The 20,514-nt window shown below is 47.5% G+C and overlaps 2 protein-coding genes across 3 annotated transcripts; one reads left to right on the top strand and one right to left on the bottom strand.

The window, feature by feature from the left end:
• Positions 1-269: 269 nt before the first annotated feature.
• Positions 270-4,455, top strand: LOC136527834 (probable receptor-like protein kinase At1g80640). Of its 2 annotated transcripts, XM_066520679.1 has the most exons (12): positions 270-710; positions 1,241-1,402; positions 1,487-1,734; positions 1,833-1,965; positions 2,057-2,120; positions 2,246-2,342; positions 2,455-2,557; positions 2,669-2,787; positions 3,031-3,120; positions 3,208-3,563; positions 3,648-3,818; positions 3,974-4,455. In XM_066520679.1, the coding sequence occupies exons 1-10, from the start codon at positions 488-490 to the stop codon at positions 3,367-3,369; spliced, it is 1,401 nt and encodes a 466-aa protein (XP_066376776.1). In that variant the 5' UTR covers positions 270-487; the 3' UTR covers positions 3,370-3,563; positions 3,648-3,818; positions 3,974-4,455. The 2 variants fall into 2 exon arrangements, with proteins under 2 accessions (XP_066376776.1, XP_066376775.1); XM_066520678.1 differs by having other exon boundaries at positions 3,648-4,455.
• A 3,651-nt stretch (positions 4,456-8,106) lies between these two features.
• On the bottom strand, positions 8,107-19,325 carry LOC136527215 (ATPase 2, plasma membrane-type-like). The gene is made up of 11 exons (XM_066519844.1): positions 19,119-19,325; positions 18,900-19,019; positions 18,679-18,777; positions 18,423-18,560; positions 17,997-18,311; positions 17,578-17,904; positions 17,362-17,481; positions 17,119-17,241; positions 9,406-10,326; positions 8,724-9,268; positions 8,107-8,637 (listed from the first exon to the last, which is right to left on the bottom strand). Exons 1-11 carry the CDS (start codon positions 19,173-19,175, stop codon positions 8,541-8,543), a joined length of 2,862 nt encoding a protein of 953 aa, XP_066375941.1. The 5' UTR covers positions 19,176-19,325; the 3' UTR covers positions 8,107-8,540.
• Positions 19,326-20,514: the final 1,189 nt, after the last annotated feature.

Below are 20,514 nucleotides of genomic sequence, written 5' to 3' on the forward strand. Positions count from 1 at the left end.
CATGTACCGCTACCAAACAAGCAGGGCCTTCGAAAAGTTACAAAACACCACCGTACGACCTCGCAGTCGGCCGCGTCTCGTATCCTCACTCCCGATCCGTCCTTTTCCGCAAACCACCGCACATGGCCGCTCTCAATGCCAAGCGGGCCCCGCGCTGCCAGTGTCTCCCTCCCCTCCTGTCCTGCCCCTCATCTCCCCGTAAAGTGCACCCCGAATAAAAACGCCGAGCAGCTCAACTGTTCCGCACACACAGCGTCGCCATACCAGAGTGCTCGCAAAAATCGCATCGGGGGGAGGAAAAAAAAAAGCTTAAAGAGAGAGAGAGAGAGGAGCTGCTAGCTCTGTCTCTCTCCGTCTCGCTCCCTCGCTCGTGGCCTTGTTGCATGCCCAATTGCAGGAAAGCCACGTTCCAGTGGCAGGATCTCCTCTCGCGAACCCACAGTAAACAACTCGGCAGCTAGAGGGAGGCGGCGGTGTACGGAGCAGCATGAGGCTACCACCACCTCCATTGCCGGTCCTGTGCTCTCCCGTCTTGGTGCTCCTCCTGCTCCTGGCCGCGTGCTCGTCCCCGGCAAATGGGAGGGCCGCGCCGTCGTCTCCGGGCGCTGCTGCGCCTGTCGCCAGGCACGTCCGCGCCGCCGACGCTGCTGCCGGCGGCGCCAATGGGACCGCCTCCGTTGCTCCGGCGGTGCCGGCGCCGCCTCCCGTCGGTAGGTTACCGGTGTCAGGGAACAAGCGTTTTTCGTTATTTCAGATTTTTTTTTTTGCGGTTTCGCTGTTTCTTGTTTCGACTTTTTTTGGGGGCGAAAACTCTTTTTTCCTCTTTGATGAAAACTTGCAGACTATTTCCTGAGCAGCTGCAGTGGAAGCTGTTGTTTCTTCTGAAAATGGCCAAAAAGAGCATTGGTTTTATCCAGAGCTCGTTTTCTTTCGCAATTTGCTCAAGGAAATTTACTGGAGAAATGTTTTTTTTTTCATGGAAATTTGGGATCTTGCATTTCGTTCAAATTAGAGATAGAGAGAGGACCGTTGCCGAAAATTAGCTGCGCTTAATGGTCATCAAGTCTTTTCTTCCCTCCGCTTGACGGTTTCAGTTGAAAAATCTAGTGGTGTTTCCGGAGCAATTAGTCTCTGAGCTCACCGCCGTTTCAAAAACCTGTTCTTTTCCACGCTCAAAAGCAGTAACTGGAGTCAGCTGATCTTCTTGAATTGTCTCCTGACCTTACCGTTTCCTCTTCAGTGATTATCGTGGAGCGGCGCCATCATTTCCACCGTGAGCTAGTCATCGCCTCCGTCCTCGCTTCCATCGCCATCGTCGCGATTATCCTCTCCACGCTCTATGCGTGGATCCTGTGGCGGCGGTCTCGCCGGCTGCCCCGCGGCAAGAGCGCCAGGAGCGCAGGTCTTGTCTCACACTTCTCTGGACTGCCTCGGCTGGCTCTTGAATTCCTGAATTGCTCATGGCCCGCTCACCTACATTGCGCAGACACCACGAGGGGAATCATGCTGGTGCCGATCCTGAGCAAGTTCAACTCACTCAAGACGAGCAGGAAGGGGCTTGTGGCGATGATCGAGTACCCATCGCTGGAGGCGGCGACAGGGAAGTTCAGTGAGAGCAATGTGCTCGGTGTAGGCGGCTTCGGTTGCGTCTACAAGGCAGTTTTCGATGGCGATGTTACCGCGGCGGTCAAGAGGCTGGAAGGAGGTGGCCCTGAGTGCGAGAAGGAATTCGAGGTGTCAATTCTTGTCCATTGGCCATTGCTGCCAGTGAAAACTGACGAGGGGTTATTTCCCGTTCTTGTCCTGACTATTTGGGCTGTGGTTGCTGGCAGAATGAGCTGGATTTGCTTGGCAGGATTCGTCACCCCAACATTGTGTCCCTGCTGGGATTTTGTGTTCACGAGGGTAATCACTACATTGTTTATGAGCTCATGGAGAAGGGATCCCTGGACACACAGCTGCATGGTAGTCTCCTATGATTTCTCTTATTGCTTATGGATGCAGCTCTTTCTTGAGATCTTCATACTGGGAGCTTTTCGTGTGTGGCTATCTTCAGGGCCTTCACATGGATCAGCCCTGAGCTGGCATATCCGGATGAAGATCGCACTCGACATGGCCAGGTTCTTATGATCTTATCCCTGCACTTTCCTTCAAATGAGTGAATGGGTGATGAGTTTTAAATTGAAGTGCTGATGATTGGCTGGCTAGTAGTTTATAACATGCATTGGTAACATAAACTGGGCAGGGGATTAGAGTATCTCCATGAGCACTGCAGTCCACCAGTGATTCATAGGGATCTGAAGTCATCTAACATACTTTTAGATTCTGACTTCAACGCTAAGGTACACTTCCCTTTTTCTTTAAGGACAACTTACTATTCATATTGTCTTCATTTCACGGTGTTGGAAATCAGCTGAATTTTTGAAGTTCATATCTTTTTGCTCACATGTGCAGATTTCAGATTTTGGTCTTGCAGTGACCAGTGGGAATATTGACAAGGGAAGTATGAAGCTTTCTGGGACCTTGGGTTATGTGGCTCCTGAGTACCTATTAGATGGTATTGTGTCAGCTTAATTGTCAACTTCGACTCACATGCATAAACAACTTAATTACCGATGGTGAAATTCTACTTCCATCCGGTAACTTTTAGCTATTGTATCAATTTCAGGGAAGCTGACTGAAAAGAGTGATGTATACGCATTTGGAGTGGTGCTTCTTGAGCTACTGATGGGAAGGAAGCCTGTCGAGAAGATGAGTCAAACTCAGTGCCAATCAATTGTGACATGGGTACGGTGCAAAAAAATTACACTAAACATAGCATATCTCTAATTAAGTCAAATTCCACAATTTGGAACTTTAGTAGTAAAATGACCAATTATCAACTCTCATTTTCATGCAATGTTTATTGCATCTTGATTTTATTTTATCATATACTAGAAAATATCGACTTCACCATCAGTGCTAACATTTAAGGAGTCAATGCAATTTCTTTGTGTGCTGGTATTTGACATGCTAAAAAATCACAAACAGGCCATGCCGCAGCTGACTGACAGAACAAAACTTCCCAACATAGTTGACCCAGTGATCAGGGACACGATGGATCCAAAGCATTTGTACCAAGTACTATTTTGATAGCCTGTTAATGGTCTTTATTTCAGATGTATTTATCCTTCCAACTATTTTGATTGCTATTCTGTACTTCTGCAGGTGGCAGCAGTGGCCGTTCTATGTGTGCAACCAGAACCAAGTTACAGACCGCTGATTACTGATGTTCTCCACTCTCTTGTCCCTTTAGTGCCTGTGGAGCTCGGAGGGACACTGAGGGTTGCGCAGCCACCTTCCCCAAACCTAAAACATTCTCCTTGTTGAGATGTCCTGATCGGTCGAAGATCACACTTACATGCTGATGAACTTGGATGATGTTTATCAGTAACCACCCTAGCTGTGTGCCAGAGGATGACTGTTCCAACCTGCGGGTTGCTGGTTGGATCGAGAGTTGTGGCTTCTTCGCTGCACACCACATGATGGTGTCCATGGGAAACACATGCATACACTAGCCTGAGGTATGTCTTCAGCTCTCATGTAAACCTGCAATATGCAGCTGGCCTTTATTTCTGAAACATGTGTTTTCATCAATACATGTATAGGAATTTGAAGTGCTGACATCAACCATGAAAGAAGATACACTGCACGATATTACAGAAGCCTTTGAATTGCTACGGTCCAGGACAACAAACAATCTAGCATGTGACTTATATCAGCTTGCACAGCAATCTAAAATGTACAAATCTACAAAGTTGATTTCCGAAAATGCAGAGGCCAGTATTCATAATATGTTATCTTAAGCTTATTTATCGTCAGCTCAGTCTTCTTTTGACAGAGTGCTACCTACTACAGTTGCATATGATATGTGTGTGTCCATATTTTATACACGCACACACTGAACTGATAGTGAAGTTCTGTCAGTTTTCAGTTAAGCGTTGCCATCAGAGCACAAGACAAAGCTGTATCGATGGGCCTTTTTTATTTATTTATTGTGACAACATTGTCATATTATTTCAAGAACAACGTACTGCTGCTAGGAGTTGAAAAGATCCATGGGCATTGAGAGAGGGTAACAAGTCGCTGTGGTGCCTGAGAAGCCATCCTTTTCACTGGGATGGGATGAAGCGAAGTATTCAAATACTGGAGGGAATTTGGGAGAAGACAGCAGCAAATTAGCAAGCAGCCTGGGCCAGCCAATCGTGAATCCACACTGCAACACAGGGACGTGCCAACAGTAGCCATCGACCAGGGATGCAACTGCCCGCTTCGATGTGCAGTGCTCTTCTTCCTTATTTATTTGTACTATATAACAATTGGAACGGCAATGTGTTTGGTCTGCCTTTGTTTTTTATTTTTTTTGGCTGTGTTTATTAAGGAGAAGAACCCCAGCCCATCTATACATCTTCTACTATATTGGCCCCATTCATTTCGCAAAAAAAATAAGTCTTCTGACTGATTTGTTCTGACTGATTTGTTGTAAGAGAAAAATACGGCTAAAAAAACAAACTGAAAAGTACGGATTATAAAACAAACTAACCGGACCGGGCCAATTAATACAGCAGCTTCAAAAGGAGCTTTCACGTTCAACGAGAGAGCCTAAAAATTACGAGCTAGCTGCTACGAGCCACAACGACATGCACAGGCTTAGAGGTGATGTCGCCCATGGAACATGCTACGAGCCACAGGCCACAGCAACTTGCACAGGACCGCGGCCATGGAACGCAGCTTCGCGCCGAACACAGCAACATGCACGGACTCATTGCGACACGCACAAGTGCGACCGACCGCGGCTCCACGGCTGCGCGCGTGTGGAGAAGAAGCGCGGGAGGGGACGGGGCCGAGCGCACACGGGAGCGGTCGGGGCCGCACGCGGTGCGTCTGCGGAAAGCGCACGCGGTGGCGGCGGCGAGGGGGAGGGGAGGCAGAGGACGTATATATGGCGTAATCTTGCGGAACCAGGCACGTCCGGCGGTGCGCCGTGGGGGTCAGCACCCCGCCGGAGGAGTCGGACACCGGGATGACCACCCCGCCGGACGAGTCGGACACCAGGATGACCGCAAGCGAGCTCCGCGCCGGCGCACGCCGCCGGAAGACGAGATCCGCACGTGGTCAGGAGACGAGAGCCGGAGCACGCGGCCGAGAGACGAGCGCACCGGATTTAGCGAACAAGATAGAAATCACGCTTCTTCTCCCCAACGCAGGACGGAGCAGTTTTTTGATGCGCGTGAAGACGTGGTTTTTAAGTTACGCCTTGTTTAGATCGCAAGTTTTTTCGCTCTCTCTTCATCATATCAAATCTTTGAACACATGCATGGAGTATTAAATATAGATAAAAAAATAACTAATTACACAGTTTGATCGTAAATTACGAGATGAATCTTTTGAGCCTAGTTAGACCATAATTGAACAATAATTATCAAATACAAACAAAAATGCTACAGTGCTAAATACTGATTCCTAACACTCATCTAAACAAGGCCTTAGACTCGTTTCTAGGATTTTTACTCCCTCTTCCATGACAAAATGCCTAGATACCAATACAATTAATGCTCATAAAACTATGATAGTTTCTGCATTAAGAGTGTCCTCGGGCTTTAACAAATTTTAGGCATTTTTAATATTTTTATATGCATCACGAATTGTACTTTAGCTTAATGTATTTGCTCATGAATAAGAGAGTCGAAAACTCAATTCTTTTAGAAGCAAACAAACATTACAAAGCTTTTGCCATGGATTCATCCGGAATGAAAGCGCGATAGTTTTTTATCCCGTTACAACGCACGGACATATTTGCTATAATCATAAAAAAAGAAAAATATCCACCGTTAGATTTTATAATGATCTAACAACCAAAAGTAAATAGAGTATCGGAAAAAATATGCACCATTGGATTTTATGATAATCTAATGGCTGAGAATAAATGGAGTATGAAAAAAATAAAATAATATGAACCGTTGGATTTTGTGATGATCTAACGGCTGAGAATAAATAGAGTATCCTTGTCAAACATAACGCCTACAAATTACGAGATTAATCATGAAAAAAACGTACATCGCTGGATTTTATAATATGACTGAGAATAAATAGAGTATTTTTTAGCAAGGTCTATAAAAATAAGACCTCCTCATATGTTAAATCGGACCGAGGCCCAAAAATGGTTCGGTCGAACCCTGATCAAGCCTATTCATCGGCTTCTCTTTTGGTAGAGCCCATCTTTCTAGAGAGGGTCCAAAAACCCAAGACACACACCGAGAGTCACGCTAGAGCCCACCATGAGCATGGTTGGTGTTTGCATGTAGGGACTAAAGTTTAGGAGGTGTCATATGGGGTGTCGTATGGATTGTTCGGATACTAATATAAAAACAAATTACAGAATCCAGCAGTAATCTACGATACGAATTTATTAAACCTAATTAATTTGTCATTAGCACATGTTTACTGTAGCAACACATTGTCAAATCATGGACTAATTAGGCTTAAAAAATTCGTCTTGCAAAATGGTCTCAATATGTGCATTTAGTTTCATAATTAGTCTATATTTAATACTTCATACATGTATTCAAATATCTGATGGGACAATGACTAAAGTTTAGAAGGTGAATCCAACCGACGGGTCACCACCCATCTCCATCTGGAATGGGATTCAGCGATGAACAAGGCGTAGTGCATGACCACGACCGCTAAGCGCATGTGGTTAAAAAAAACTCTTGTGGCATTAGAGCATCTCCAAAACTCTTATGATATAGGTAAGTAGTTAGATGAAATGAAACGTTCCTCCTCTTGCAACATTTTCCTCTCGAGTATGTTGTGCATTTCCATTTTTTCCCTTATTGATTTAAACTGTGCAGTTAAGTGTGGCCAGTATTGGAAATATATCTGTATCTAACGTACAACATAAATCTTTTTACGGACTTACTAGCGCGCGGACGTCTGATCCGGACGCTAGCGTGCTGCTAGCACAAGGAGCGAACGAGTGCCTAGTGCGACGTGCTCGCGAGGGAGCGCACCAGTAGTGGCCGCCCCAGACGTCGCCCACGTCATCCGCGCCACTGATCGCTTCCCACGCGCATCCCATGTGCAACATCCGATCTACTTTTGAAACATCCAGATGAAGCACTTACAAACATACATATGAAACACCTGAAAACACTTGAAACATTTGCTTGCAACATGCATGCATATGCAACATCAACATTCATCTAGAAAAGATAAAACATTTGGAGCATACACTTGAATCATATGTGTATAGCCATTACAACATGTGCAACATCCCGATCTATTTTTGCAACATCGATATACAACACTTGCAACATACCACGGCACTTAAAACATACTATTGTAACATGCGCTTTCAGCGTAGCATCTGCTTGCTGCTTGGATGAATGGAGGCTCGTCGACGCGGAGCTCGACGTTGGCACGGAACTCGAAGTCTTAGAGTAGCGCGGAGGTCCCCAGTGTGGAGCACGTCGGCGGCATGGACCTCGGCGGGGGTAGGTAGATGGAGCATAGTCGCAACGAGAGGCGCGAGTTTGGGAGCGAGCTAGCGAGCGCCTAGCGCGTCGGACTCGCCGTGGGCGGCGCAGGCGGGCAGCGTGGGCGCGAGCGGGGGCGACACGGGCGAGGGCAGCGTGGGCGAGCAGGGGATCCGTCCGTCCGGACGGACGCAAGCGTTTCCCAATCTTTTAATAATGATTTGCTGTATCTACACTTCTACAGTCCCAAAACTGCAGCAGATGCACTTATTGATCTGTGCCATTCAAATTCGATTCACAATTAAACGGCGCAACTACGCTGCTAGTTTTGGAATTTGTTTTTGAGAAAAATGTATAGCTGGTGGCAGGTGCTCTGACCTCGCATTTAAGGGAAGCAATACAAAGGTATTGGGCTCCAAGAGATATTACTAATTAATCTATACCATCCCAATTTGATTTCACATTTAAACATTCTTTTTTATATCACTACTGATAAACATCTAGGATTTCCATGAGAACTTATTCTTCCTCAAGGCAATTGGCACAATTTAATCTCATCCCTTCAAAAGAATAAAGAAATTCTGCACGAAATGAACGTTCAGGAATGAAATTTGAATGCAATTCAAGCTGAAAAGGCTTGTATTTGTATGCTACTCCTAACCAAGTAACCAGAGATCGAGGAAAACAACACACAGCATCGCCATACTTACTAGTATTCAACAACAGTTGTGATGCATGCATGGTTTTAGCAGTAACCTTGGAATTCTTCAGCTCTGCAACAAACAAACATATCCTTCGATCAAATTCTACAGTTTCTTCAAGTTATTCATCTCACCCTAGATATCTCCTGACTCCATTAGGCTGCAACATAAAAGAAAACGAGTAAAACTGAATCCTACAGTTCCTCCTCCCCTTTCGAAAAAAAAAACAGAAATCTTCCTCCTCCAAATCGATGGCATGAACAACTGCTGCCGTGCATCGATGTCTCACTCCATGCATGTAACGTGTAGCTATGCTGATCGATCACACGGTGTAGTTATGTTGGATGGTGTCGATGTCCAGCCCCTTGAGCTTCACCACTGACTCCACGTGCCCTTTCAGCGTATGCAGCTCCCTTAGCCTGCGTGCAGACATCGTGAGAGTGCGTCAGTTCTTAGTTGTTCATGGCGGCAAATTGGCAATGTCTATAGCTTCGTCAGCTCATACCTGGCGATCTCTGCTCGGCGCTTGGCCTGCTCGGCGATCTCGGAGAGCTCAATGAAGTCGTTGCTGTTGTCGGTGTTGAAGAGGCCCGACGCCTCGGGCTGCTGCAGCCCGTGCAGCGACCGCTGCGCGATGGCCCACTGCGCCTCGCGCTTGCTCTTGCCGTAGTCCAGCTCGTTGGCGAACGCCGTCTTGTTGTCGAACACGTTGTTCCACTGCTTGCCGCTCAGGAAGTAGCGGATGGCGAACTTGAACACGTCCAGCGGGAAGAAGGTGACGATGGTGAAGAGCCAGATGACGGCGCCCCAGCCCCAGCCGATGCCCTTGATCTTGGCGAACGGCCAGTGCGCGTACACGGCGATCAGCGTCGCCACCAGCTGCGCGGCGAGGAAGGCGGCCACCAGGAGCAGGCCCGGGCGCTCCACGAAGAACCAGCTCCGAGCTCGGGTCACGAAGATGAGCGCCTGGCTGATGATGCTCACCTGGAGGTACACCGCCGCCATCAGCTCCTCCGTGCTGTCCCCGATGTGGTGCACCCCGAACGTATTCTGCATTGCAACGCATTTGCATTTGCACGCCAAGAGAGACAGAGACTAGTGTCAGGACTTAGGACAGAAGTGCATATCGATCGTCAAAACAGAAACTATGTCTGCGCGCCTGCCGGAGAGCTGAAGCCATGACTGACCGTGAAGAATTGGGTGTCGCGGACTGCCCAGAAGAACAGGACGGTGGCGAGGGCCTGGTAGGTGCCGAGGACGATGCCGGTGGCGAAGATCTCCTGGAGGCGCCAGGCGTCGGGCATAGGTGACGGCTTCACCCGATCCTTGGAGATGGTCATGATGGTGCCGTCGTTCAGCACGGCGATGATGAGCACCATGAAGGGCGCGAAGTCGAACCGCCAGATGAGCGCCAGGAGCAGGAAGCCCAGCACCACCCGGATGGTGATGGACACGGCGTAGATGGTGTAGTTCTTCATCCGCTGGAAGATGGCGCGGCTCGTCAGCACGGCGCTGATGATGACGCTCAGCCCGGGCTCCGTGAGCACGATGTCCGACGCGCCCCGCGCCGCGTCCGTCGCGTCCGCCACCGCGATCCCGATGTCCGCCTTCTTCAGCGCCGGCGCGTCGTTCACGCCGTCTCCCGTCATCCCGCAGATGTGCTTCCGATCGTGCAGCCGCCGCACGATCTCGTACTTGTGCTCCGGGAACACGCCCGCGAACCCGTCCGCCTTCTCGATCAGCTCGTCCACAGGGAGACCGCCCGTGTCGCCGTCCTTGAGCAGGGAGCTGGACGGGTACATGTTGGTGCCCATGCCGAGCCGCCGCCCGGTCTCCTTGCCGATGGCCAGCTGGTCGCCGGTGATCATCTTGACGTTCACGCCCAGGTTGAGCGCGCGGTGGATAGTCTCGGCGCTGTCGTGCCTCGGCGGGTCGAACAGCGGGAGCACGGCCAGGAACTGCCACGGAGTGCCCAGCGCGTCCTTGTTGCACTCGGGGATCCTCTGCCGCGCCACGGCCAGCGAACGCAGCCCGCGGTCCGCGAACTTGGCGATGATGGCGTGCACCCGCCGGCTGAGGTCCTCACGGAGCCGGCACAGCTCGATGATCTACGGAAAGGGGCACGCACGCACAGGGTGTAGGTGTTAGATTGATCCCACCGGTTTGGCCCAACAGTCAATTGGGCCTTGATCCACGCTCTGATCGGAGGCGTCTAACCCTAACTACGGTCGGTGGGCCTCCATCGCACAGCGCCATAAAAAAGGGAGGTGGGGGCCAGAGCACAATGCACGAGGTTCACCTGAGCTGCCAGACACCCCACCTACATCCCAAAACCTAACCGATCTAGAGAGGGGGCGCTGCCAGCGACGGGAAGCACCGCCACCGGCTTCACTGCGCCTCTGCACCGCCGCCCTGCGACTGCGCCTCCACCGCGTCACCGTCGCGCCTTCACTGAGTCACCACCGTACCTCCACCGCGCACCAGCGATAGCCAGCTCGTCTTCGTCGAAGGAGGCCGATGGTTTGCATCTCCGCACCCCTCTCTCTATCTCTCTCTCTATTTTCCTATTACTAGTATATGTTCTAGGATTCACTATTTATCCCAAATGTTAGTTAGACCCGGCTGATCTACACCTAGTCGATCCTATATAACTATCAATGGTATCAGTTGCCTGGTCTAGATGTAGATCTAGTCTTTGAGGTAGAAATCACGAAGAAAATAGAAGGAGGGGACTCGATTCGAATTGGATTGAAACCCCACTCGAAACCCTAACCCTAACCCTAGATGGATGGACGGAGAAGGGGGAAGACCTACCAGGTTTCTCGTCGCCGTCGCCACCGCCGTGCGCGGGAAGATGCACCCGCCGTTGCCTCGCCGGCACGGCGAGAAGCCGAGCCGCACTCGTCGCCGTGCACTCGAGCCCCGGCCGAGGGCACCATAACAGGACCGCTCAACGGTGGCGCCAGAGGGATATAGGGTTTAGGGCAACTCCACTGCAGCGCGTGTGGGGGCGCAAAGAGCACCACCGCGGTGCCGCTCGACGGCGCCGCGCGCGGATCCAGCCGCACGCGTGCACCGGCGAAGGGCGCCACGGCGGCGCCACCATGCTTCTCTCTGGCCATCGGGTTCGGTGTGAGAGTGGAAGAGAGAGCCGACGCCGTGGAGAAGAGAGAGAGAGAAAACAAAGTGAAGAATGAGCTAGGGTTTCGGATGCGGCCGCGGACTCCGGTTTTTTGATCTCACGAAATGCGCGGATGACCGTCGGATGAAGATCAACGGTTCTGACCGCATCAGGCCGAAAGAGGCCCAGGCGGGATCGAAGATTCCTATCCTAGGCCTAGGTTGCGGCCTGGGCACGGGGGAGCGGGCGCGCGTGCTGTGTTGGGCCGCTGCTGGGCCACGAGCGCGGGCGCGCGGGCGGCATTTTGTCGCTGGGCCGAGCACTGTTTCAACAGACTGTGCCAAATGAACAGTAGAAACTATGTTATTATTTTATTTATTTTTAGAAGCAAATTTTGATGATTTTTTGTCTAGTTTAAATCTCTGTCAAAATTTAAACCAATGGGATAATTTTTTCAGAGAGTAGATGAGTACAGTAAAATGCTTGTGAAAAGTAGATAAAGAATTTTTTCACGTTTTTGCTGCAAAGGTTAAAGTTTATTATCTTCTAATTAAATTCGAACCAACAGGAGAATTTAATTTGAAGAGCAGTTAAATTTTATTCAGTAAATTATAATATTATTATTTTTCTGACCAACGTTGATAATAGTAATATTATAATATTTTTTCATAAGGTTTTCCATGCATTAATTCTATTTCTGCCCAATGATGATGTAGAATTAGTGTATAAGAAAGTTGTATGTTTTAATTTTGAGTAAAGTTAAATTAAGGCATGCAATTATTATGTTAATTTTCTCACTTTCTCTTATGGTGTTTTTCAGGACTCAACTCAATGGCTTTTATCTCACACATACCGTCTCTTGAAGGGGGCAACTATAGGGTATGGTAAGAGAAGTATGAACTAGCACTTGCGCTGTCTGAAAATAATCTAGCTCTTACCTCGCCGTGTCCTACTGAGCCAGTGGACCCGGTGAGGAAAAAAATGAGTCTGATGCTGATTTCACTGCTCGGCAGCGAGATCATGCAGAAGTGGGGATGAAATATGATCTTGAACGCAAGAAATAGGACATTTCAAACCGCAAGTACTTGATGGTGGCTAAGTCCACTATTTTAGATGCGATAAGAGGGTCTATCCCAAATTATGATACCACCACAGAGTATCTTAAGAAAATGAAGAGTCAGTTTACTGGCTCTTCAAAGGCTTATGCCAGTACTTTAATCAAGAAATTGTTCAATGAGAAATACACTGGTGGCGGTATCAGAGAGTACATATTAAAGATGAGCAACACGGCTTCGAAGCTGAAGCCAATGGATTTGGGGCTCAAGAATGAATTCCTTATTCATTTGGTTTTTGCTTCCTTGCCCAAAGAATATAAAACTTTTGTTGTGAACTACAACATGCAGCCCGATAAGTGGGATATAGAGATGCTCACTGCAATGTGTGTTCTAGAAGAGGAGAGGTTAAAAAGCTCATAGGGTGACTCTGCTAACCTTGTGAAGGACAACAAGTAGAAGAACTTCAATAAGAATGCCAAACCTCAAGGGAAAGCCTCTCAGACTGAACACCATCAGAAGAACAACAATGCACAAGTTGAAAAGAATCAGTGCAAATAGTGCAAGAAGCATGGACATTACTAGAGGGACTGTCCAGACTTCCTAAAGAGCCTTCTGAAGAGAGGTGAAGACTGCATTACATTCATAGATGAGTCCTTGTATTTAAGTTATGCAAAATCTACTTGGTGGATTGATTCAGGTGCAACTGTTCATGTTCCAAATTCATTATAGGGATTCCGTATGAGGAGGACTCTGCAAAGAGGAGAAAAAAAATTAAAGTAGCAAATAGAGTTGAAGCAGAAGTTGAAGCCATTGGAAATCTCTCTCTAGAATTAGATGATAGTTTTAGACTTCAGCTTTCAGATATTCTTTATGTACCCTCTTTGCGTAGAAACTTGATAAGTGTTTCACGATTAGATGATGACGGATATGATTGCCATTTTGGTAATGGCAAATGTCGGATTGTGTATAATAATAAGTGTGTTGGTTTTGCCTTCTGACAAGACAAGCTTTATTTATTGTCACTTTCTGAGAATGTTAATGATGTGAGCACTGAGAATGAGAATGAGAATGTCTACTCGTCTATGAATGCAAGTAATAAGCGGAAGAGAGTTCATGATACATTATCGAAGTTATGGCACTGCCATTTAGGCCATATTTTGAGAGAGAGAATAGAGCAATTGATTAAGAAATTAATTCTTCCGCCTTTAGATTTTGTAGATTTAGAACAATGCATAGATTGCATAAAAGGAAAGTATGTTAAGAAAATAAAGAAAGATGTCAAACGAAGCACATGAATTTTAGAAATAGTTCACACAGACATCTATGGTCCTTTTCCTATGAAGAGTGTGGATGGTTATGATTCATTTATAACATTCACAGATGATTATTCTCATTTTGGCTATATTTATCCAATTAAGAAAAGATCGAAAGCATTGGATAAATTTAAGATATTTAAGGCTGAAGTAGAAAATCAACACAACTTAAAGATTAAGGCAGTAAGATTCGACCATGGGAGAGAGTACTACGGTCGACACACCCCATATGGCCAAGTTCCTGGACCTTTTGTAAGGTTCTTACAGGAAAATGGCATAGTAGCCTCAGCACAATGGAGTAACTGAAAGACGCAACCATACCTTAATGGACATGGTGAGAAGCATGATAAGTTACTCTTCTTTACCAATAAGTTTATGGATGGAGGCGTTGAAAACCGCTATTCATATTCTTAATCGAGTGCCAAGTAAGTCGGTACCCAAAACACCGTATGAGTTGTGGACAGGAAAGAAACCCTCACTTAACTATTTACGTGTGTGGGGTTGTCCAACCGAGGCAAAAGTCTTTAACCCAAACATAGGAAAGCTAGACTCCAAGACAGTTAGTTGTCATTTCATTGACTATCCAGAAAAGTCAAAAGGTTACCGCTTCTATTGTCTTGATAGACAAACAAAGTTTGTAGAAACAAGACATGCTGTGTTCTTGAAGGATGATATGATCAGGGGGAGCATGGTAGCGCGAGAAATTAATTTTGAAGAGAAGCGGGTATACGTGCCCACTCCGATGGTTCAGGAACCATTCTTCACGCTACCTGTTGTTGCTGTACCAACAGTGCAAGACACTGTAGTAACAACACCTATTGTTAGTTCTCCTATGGCAACAATGAATGAACATGAGGAACCTATCGTTTAGGATCCCATAGAACCCGTTATCACACATGAGGAAGAGCAACAATAGCCTCATATAGAACAAGCGTCATCTAACGAGGCCCTAGAAGGTCTCAAAGAGTTAGGAGATCAGTCATTCCTGAAGATTACGAAGTTTATGAATGTGGGGAGTTTCAAATTGAGGGTGTTCCCACCTTATTTGAAGAAGCCATGAGAAACGCTCACTCATCAAAGTGGCTTGAAGCCATGGAAGATGAAATGAAATCAATGAAAACCAACGGTGTTTGGGACCTAGAAACAATTTCTAAAGGAGCCAAGACAGTAGGCTGTAAATAGGTCTACAAAACCAAACATGACTCCAAAGAAAATATAGAAAGATTTAAAGCGTGACTTATGGCGAAAGGCTTCACACAAAGAGAAGGTATAGATTATAATGAGACATTTTCTCCGGTCTCATGTAAGGATTCTTTTAGAATCATAATGGCGCTTGTAGCACATTACGATTTAAAATTACATCAAATGGATGTAAAGATGACGTTCCTAAATGGGGTCTGGAGGATAATGTTTACATGGCACAACCAAATGATTTTATTGTGGAAGAAAAAGAACGTATAGGATTCCGCCTAAATAAATCTATTTACGGATTAAAACAAGCTTCAAGACAATGGTATTTGAAGTTTGATAGTACAATAAGAAAGTTTGGGTTTCAAGAAAATGTAGAGGTGGTATTTAAAGTTTGATAGTACAATAAGAAAGTTTGGGTTTCAAGAAAATATATAGGACAATTGCGTTTATACAAAGTTCAAGAATGAGAAATATATTTTTCTAGTCTTGTATGTGGATGACATCTTGCTCGCTAGCAGTGATGTTAATCTACTACTAGAAACAAAGAAGTTCTTGTCCTCGAAGTTTGATATGAAGGATCTCGGCGAAGCTTCATTTGTCCTAGGAATAGAGATTCACCGAGATAAAGAAAAATGAGTTTTAGGATTATCACAAAAGGCATACTTAGAAAAAGTTCTAAAGAAATACAATATGCAAAATTGTAAGTCTTCACCTACTCCCATAGCCATGGGCGATAGATATGGGAATTTTCAATGTCTCAGGAACCAATATGAGATCGATCAAATAAAATCGGTTCCATATAGTTCAGCTGTCGAAAGTTTACAGTATGCTCAAGTATGTACTCGCCCTGACTTAGCATTTGTTACCGTGTTACTTAGCAGATATCAGAGTAAATCAGGAATAGGACACTAGAAATTAGTAAAAAAAGTTTTACGTTACCTGCAAGGTACGAATGATCTCATGCTAACATACAGAAGATCTGATTTCCTGCACATAGAGGGGGATACAGATTCTGATTATGCGGGAGATGACAGAAATTCCACGTTAGGATACATATTCACTCTCGTAGGAGGTGCTATATTATGGAAAAGCTCAAAGCAAACCGTCACTACATCGTCCACAATATATGCCGAGTTTGTAGCATGTCATGAGGCCACAGGGCAGGTGAATTGGCTGAAGAAATTCATGCCCGGGTTGAAAGTGGTAGACGACAAACATAAACCACTTAAATTATACCGCGATAATAATCTAGCAGTATGTTCTACTCACAATAATAAGTCAAGTAGTGCTGCCAAACACATTGACATAAAGTATTATGTTGTGAAAGACAGAGTTCAGGATCATATAATTAGTATTGAGCATATAAGAACAGAAAAGAGCTCGCGGATCCGCTTACAAAAGGCTTACCACCTAGCGTGTTCAGAGAACACTTAGCCAGTATGTGTTTAAGGGAAAGTCTATGATTTCTGGACAATGAGGGCCTAGTTGAGAATCTGTTTCAAAACAGAGAGGTGTATTGTAGTTGTTTAGTCTAATGGCAACAGACCGTGACGATGAGGCACGCTCTATACTCTGATCTATGATGGAATGGGAACAAGATAAAATAAGTAAGTTAAGTTTAAGTCATAAGGTGAGATTAAGGGGGAGAATGTTAGATTGATCGCACCAGTTTGGCCCAACGACTAATTGGGCCTTGATCCACGTCGTGATCGGGGACGCCCAACCCTAATTATGGTTGGTGGGCCCCCGTCGCACAGCGCCATAAAAAAAGGGAGGTTGTGGCCGGGGCACAATGCACGAGGTTCACCTGAGCCGCCAGACACCCCACCTATATCCCAAACCCTAACCGATCTAGAGAGGGGGCACTGCCAGCGACGGAAAGCACCGCCACCGGCTTCACCCCGCCTCTGCACTGCCGCCTTACTACTGCGCCTCCACCGCGCCACCGTCACGCCTTCACCGAGTCACCACCGCACCTCCACCGCGCACCATCGATGGCCAGCTCGTCTTCGACGAAGGCGGCCGATGGTTTGCATCTCCGCACCCCTCTCTCTATCTCTCTCTGTTTTTCCATTACTAGTATATGTTTTAGGGTTCACTATTTATCCTAAATATCAGTTAGACCTGGCTGATCTACACCTAGCCGATCCTATGTAGGCACATGTCAGCATCAGACGTACTGCAACATATCTTTCATTGAATTGAAACAGAATAATTCACCTGCTCAGGGGCACCTTTGCTGATGCGGTGCCATGACCCGTCGGAGTCGATATAGGTGATGGCAGTGCGCTTGTCGACGGGGTTGAACGGCATGAAGTGCACCTCCTGGATGCCGGCACGGGCCTGCGGCGTTACAATGTTCATGGCATGCATCGTGAGATCCATGAATCGCCAATGGCGGCGTTACAATGCCTCAGTGGTTTATGTGTCAGACTAGGGGTTCAAGTGTTCAACATTACATACCTCCCTTGGGTCGGCGAGCATTCCGACGATGGAGGCGTCGATGGCGTCCTGGTTCTCAGTTCTCGATGCTCGAGCGGCGTACAGGACTACGGCGTCCTTGTCCAGATCCTTCACAAACGGCTGAAACCAAATGCACATTTGATCACTCGGCGTTTCTCTGATGTCCTTGGATTCAGTTCACCTCACGTGTACCAACAGGGGAAAAGAAATGCGCACCTCGATCATGTTCTTGTCGACGGTGAGCTTGTTCAGGGTGAGCGTGCCGGTCTTGTCGCTGCAGAGCACGTCCATGCCGGCCATCTCCTCGATGGCCGTCATCCGCTTGGTGATGGCGCCCTGCTGCGACAGCCGGTGCGACCCGATGGCCATGGTCACCGACAGCACGGTGGGCATGGCGATGGGGATCCCGCCGATGAGCAGCACGAGCAGGTTGTCGATGCCGTCGCGGTACTGCCGGTGCTGGATCGGGTACATGACGATGATCTCGATCAGCATCCCGACTGCGATGGAGCAGATGCAGAAGTTTCCGATCGCCGTGAGCACCTGCACGTACGCCATAGCGCCACGATGGTGAGGATTACATGTAGTGTCGCACTACTAGTGTGATCACTGAGAAGCAGCAGTATATGTGTGACCTTCTGGAAGTGGCCGACGTTGTTGGTGCTGTCGACGAGGTGGGCGGCCTTCCCGAAGAAGGTGTGGACGCCGGTGGCGATGACGACGGCCTCGATCTCGCCCTGCTTGCAGGTGGAGCCGGAGTAGATGCTGTCGCCGGGCATCTTGTTGACGGGGAGCGACTCGCCCGTGAGCGCCGACTGGTCGATCTTGAGCGGGTCGCCTTCCAGCAGCCTGGCGTCCGCCGGGATGATGTCGCCGAGCTTGATGCTGATGATGTCGCCTGGCACCAGGATCGCCGCGTCCTGCTCCGACCACTTGCCGTCCCTCAGCACCTGCATGCAACCGCCGATCGATCCACCGTTTCGGTCAGAACGCCTGAACGCGTAAATGCAATGCAACAAAAAGAAAAAGAAAAAGAAAAACGCCGGATCACAGGGCCGTGCCTTGGTCTGGGGGGCGAGGCTGGCCATGAGCGCGGCGGCGGCGTTGCCGGCGTTGTTCTCCTCGATGAAGCTGATCGTGGAGTTGATGAAGAGCAGCGTGACGATCCCGACGAAGTCTTGCCAGTCCGGCGGTCGCCCCTGCAGCACGCACGAACGAGATCACACACGTACGCGTCATTCACTCACTAGTAGCCGTCGCTACACGTAACGTAAATGCACGTCGATCGATCGGCGCGATCGTGTGCGGCGTACGTACCCCTCCGTTGGCGAGGACGATGGCCATGACGGCGGCGGCCTCCATGACCCAGGAGAGCGGGTTCCACATGAACCCCAAGAACTTGAGCAGTTTACTCTCCTGCAGAATCACAGATTTCGGGTCACATTCGTGAGATCCATCGTGGATCGATTCCAAATAAATCGACGCGTTCTTAATTGATCGATCGGTCAGGACTCAAGACTCAGGACTCAGGACCGGACCTTCTTCTCCTCGAGCTTGTTGGGGCCGAAGATCTGGAGGCGGCTGGCGCCATCGGTGGAGGTGAGCCCGTGCGGCGACGACTTGAGGACGGCGAACACCTCCTGGATCGGGACGCTCTCCTGTTGCAAACCGACGCCACACGAATGGCAAACACAGTAAACACACATGATCATGGCAGGCAGGGAGAGGAGATAGATGGAGGGAGGAGGTGGACTGACGAGGTCGACGTTCTCGTTCTTGAGGTCTTCCAGCGACGCCGACGAGGCGGCCGCCATGGTCGCGCGGTGGATCTGACACTGCTGTCTAGGTCATCTTGGGTTTGCAACGACGACGATGCAGGAGCGAGGGCGAGGCTGTTGCGACTCGCTCCGTCGTGCAGCTCAGGTGGATTGGTTCACAGCGAAAGAGTGGTTGTGGGGTGAGACGACGGCAAGAAATAAGAGGGTCGCAACAGCCCCTTCCGAGAAGTCCCCCGGTATTATGGGAGGGGGATCCTGGTCCTCGGCGGCCTCACTCATGCGGCCATGCCGAATCGCAAGGCCTTCATTTCCATGGGTGACAAAATAAACATATTTTCTAACCTTTGCTTTCTTAGTATTGATTAGTTTCTGTGTGAAGAGCTCAGGAATCATATCTTGATAAATATTCAAGCAAAGTACTATATTTGAATATAAATTATCGAAAAAAATCGAATATACAAACTTCTCATGATGACAAAATACGATTAATTGAGAGCTATGGAACACCACTTTATGACATACTCCGCTCACCCCCAAAATATAAATGTTGTTAATTCCGACAAATTTATAATAAAGAAGAGTAATATTTACAATTCCAAACGGGCAACACTAGGTCTATTATGAAAATATTATTGTCATATTTTACTCTTTTGATATGGTAGATGTGAATATTTTTTATAGATTTGGTTAAACCTGGATTAATTTGGGGGGCTGTCTACCTGACATCCGTATGTTTTAGATGTTGTCGACACTTGGTTATCGGAACATGCAGAAACACATGAATACTAGACCTAGAAGAATGTGTTGGACAGCGATTTACCACACGAATTAAGAACCACAGGATAACAAAACAACGGACGGACGTTCTGTTTTGCCTATAGCTGGTTTTGTTGTCGTTCAAGACTGAAGGCCCGTTCAACTGGAAGCCCAATGCCTGTCCAAGCCTAAACCATATGTGGCCTGTTCTTTTTGTTTCTTAAAAAAAAAACAAAGCATGATCTGCTCAAAAAAACAAAAACAAAGCATGAATATCATTAGGCTTGCTTGTATATATCATTCGGATGTTTTATAGGCTTCCCAAAACAACAGACATAGCTGTTTCGACAGCTTCCAGCACACAAATTTTGAACAATCGGATTTAATCTGACGTCTTCTTGTCTTGTGTGGGCCAATTGCCTAGGTGGAAAGGTTGAATTCGCAAGCGTCATGAAGCCCAATTGTCCAGTCTAAAACTGTATAGTGCATTTGTGCTGTAATTTTTATTGTTGTCTAACGAGCACCATCGTCCTGTTCGTTTGAGTTTGTTTGGCTGATAAGCTATGGCTGAAAGTATTGTTGGCTGGTTTAATGTGAAAGAAAAATATTATTCGTTGGC

This window comes from Miscanthus floridulus, chromosome 19 (genome assembly GCF_019320115.1).
Source record: "Miscanthus floridulus cultivar M001 chromosome 19, ASM1932011v1, whole genome shotgun sequence".
In the NCBI taxonomy this organism is placed as follows: Eukaryota; Viridiplantae; Streptophyta; class Magnoliopsida; order Poales; family Poaceae; genus Miscanthus; species Miscanthus floridulus.

Excerpts from the sequence above, each read along its gene's own strand:
- LOC136527215 (XM_066519844.1), bottom strand. The coding sequence starts at position 19,175 with ATGGCGGCCGCCTCGTCGGCGTCGCTGGAAGACCTCAAGAACGAGAAC. Across the intron at positions 17,905-17,996 it reads ACGTCGGCCACTTCCAGAAG|GTGCTCACGGCGATCGGAAA; the intron begins GTCACACATATA and ends GCGTACGTGCAG. Across the intron at positions 17,482-17,577 it reads TCGACAAGAACATGATCGAG|CCGTTTGTGAAGGATCTGGA; the intron begins GTGCGCATTTCT and ends ATTTGGTTTCAG.
- LOC136527834 (XM_066520678.1), top strand. The coding sequence starts at position 488 with ATGAGGCTACCACCACCTCCATTGCCGGTCCTGTGCTCTCCCGTCTTG. Across the intron at positions 2,121-2,245 it reads ATCGCACTCGACATGGCCAG|GGGATTAGAGTATCTCCATG; the intron begins GTTCTTATGATC and ends TAAACTGGGCAG. Across the intron at positions 2,343-2,454 it reads ATTCTGACTTCAACGCTAAG|ATTTCAGATTTTGGTCTTGC; the intron begins GTACACTTCCCT and ends TCACATGTGCAG.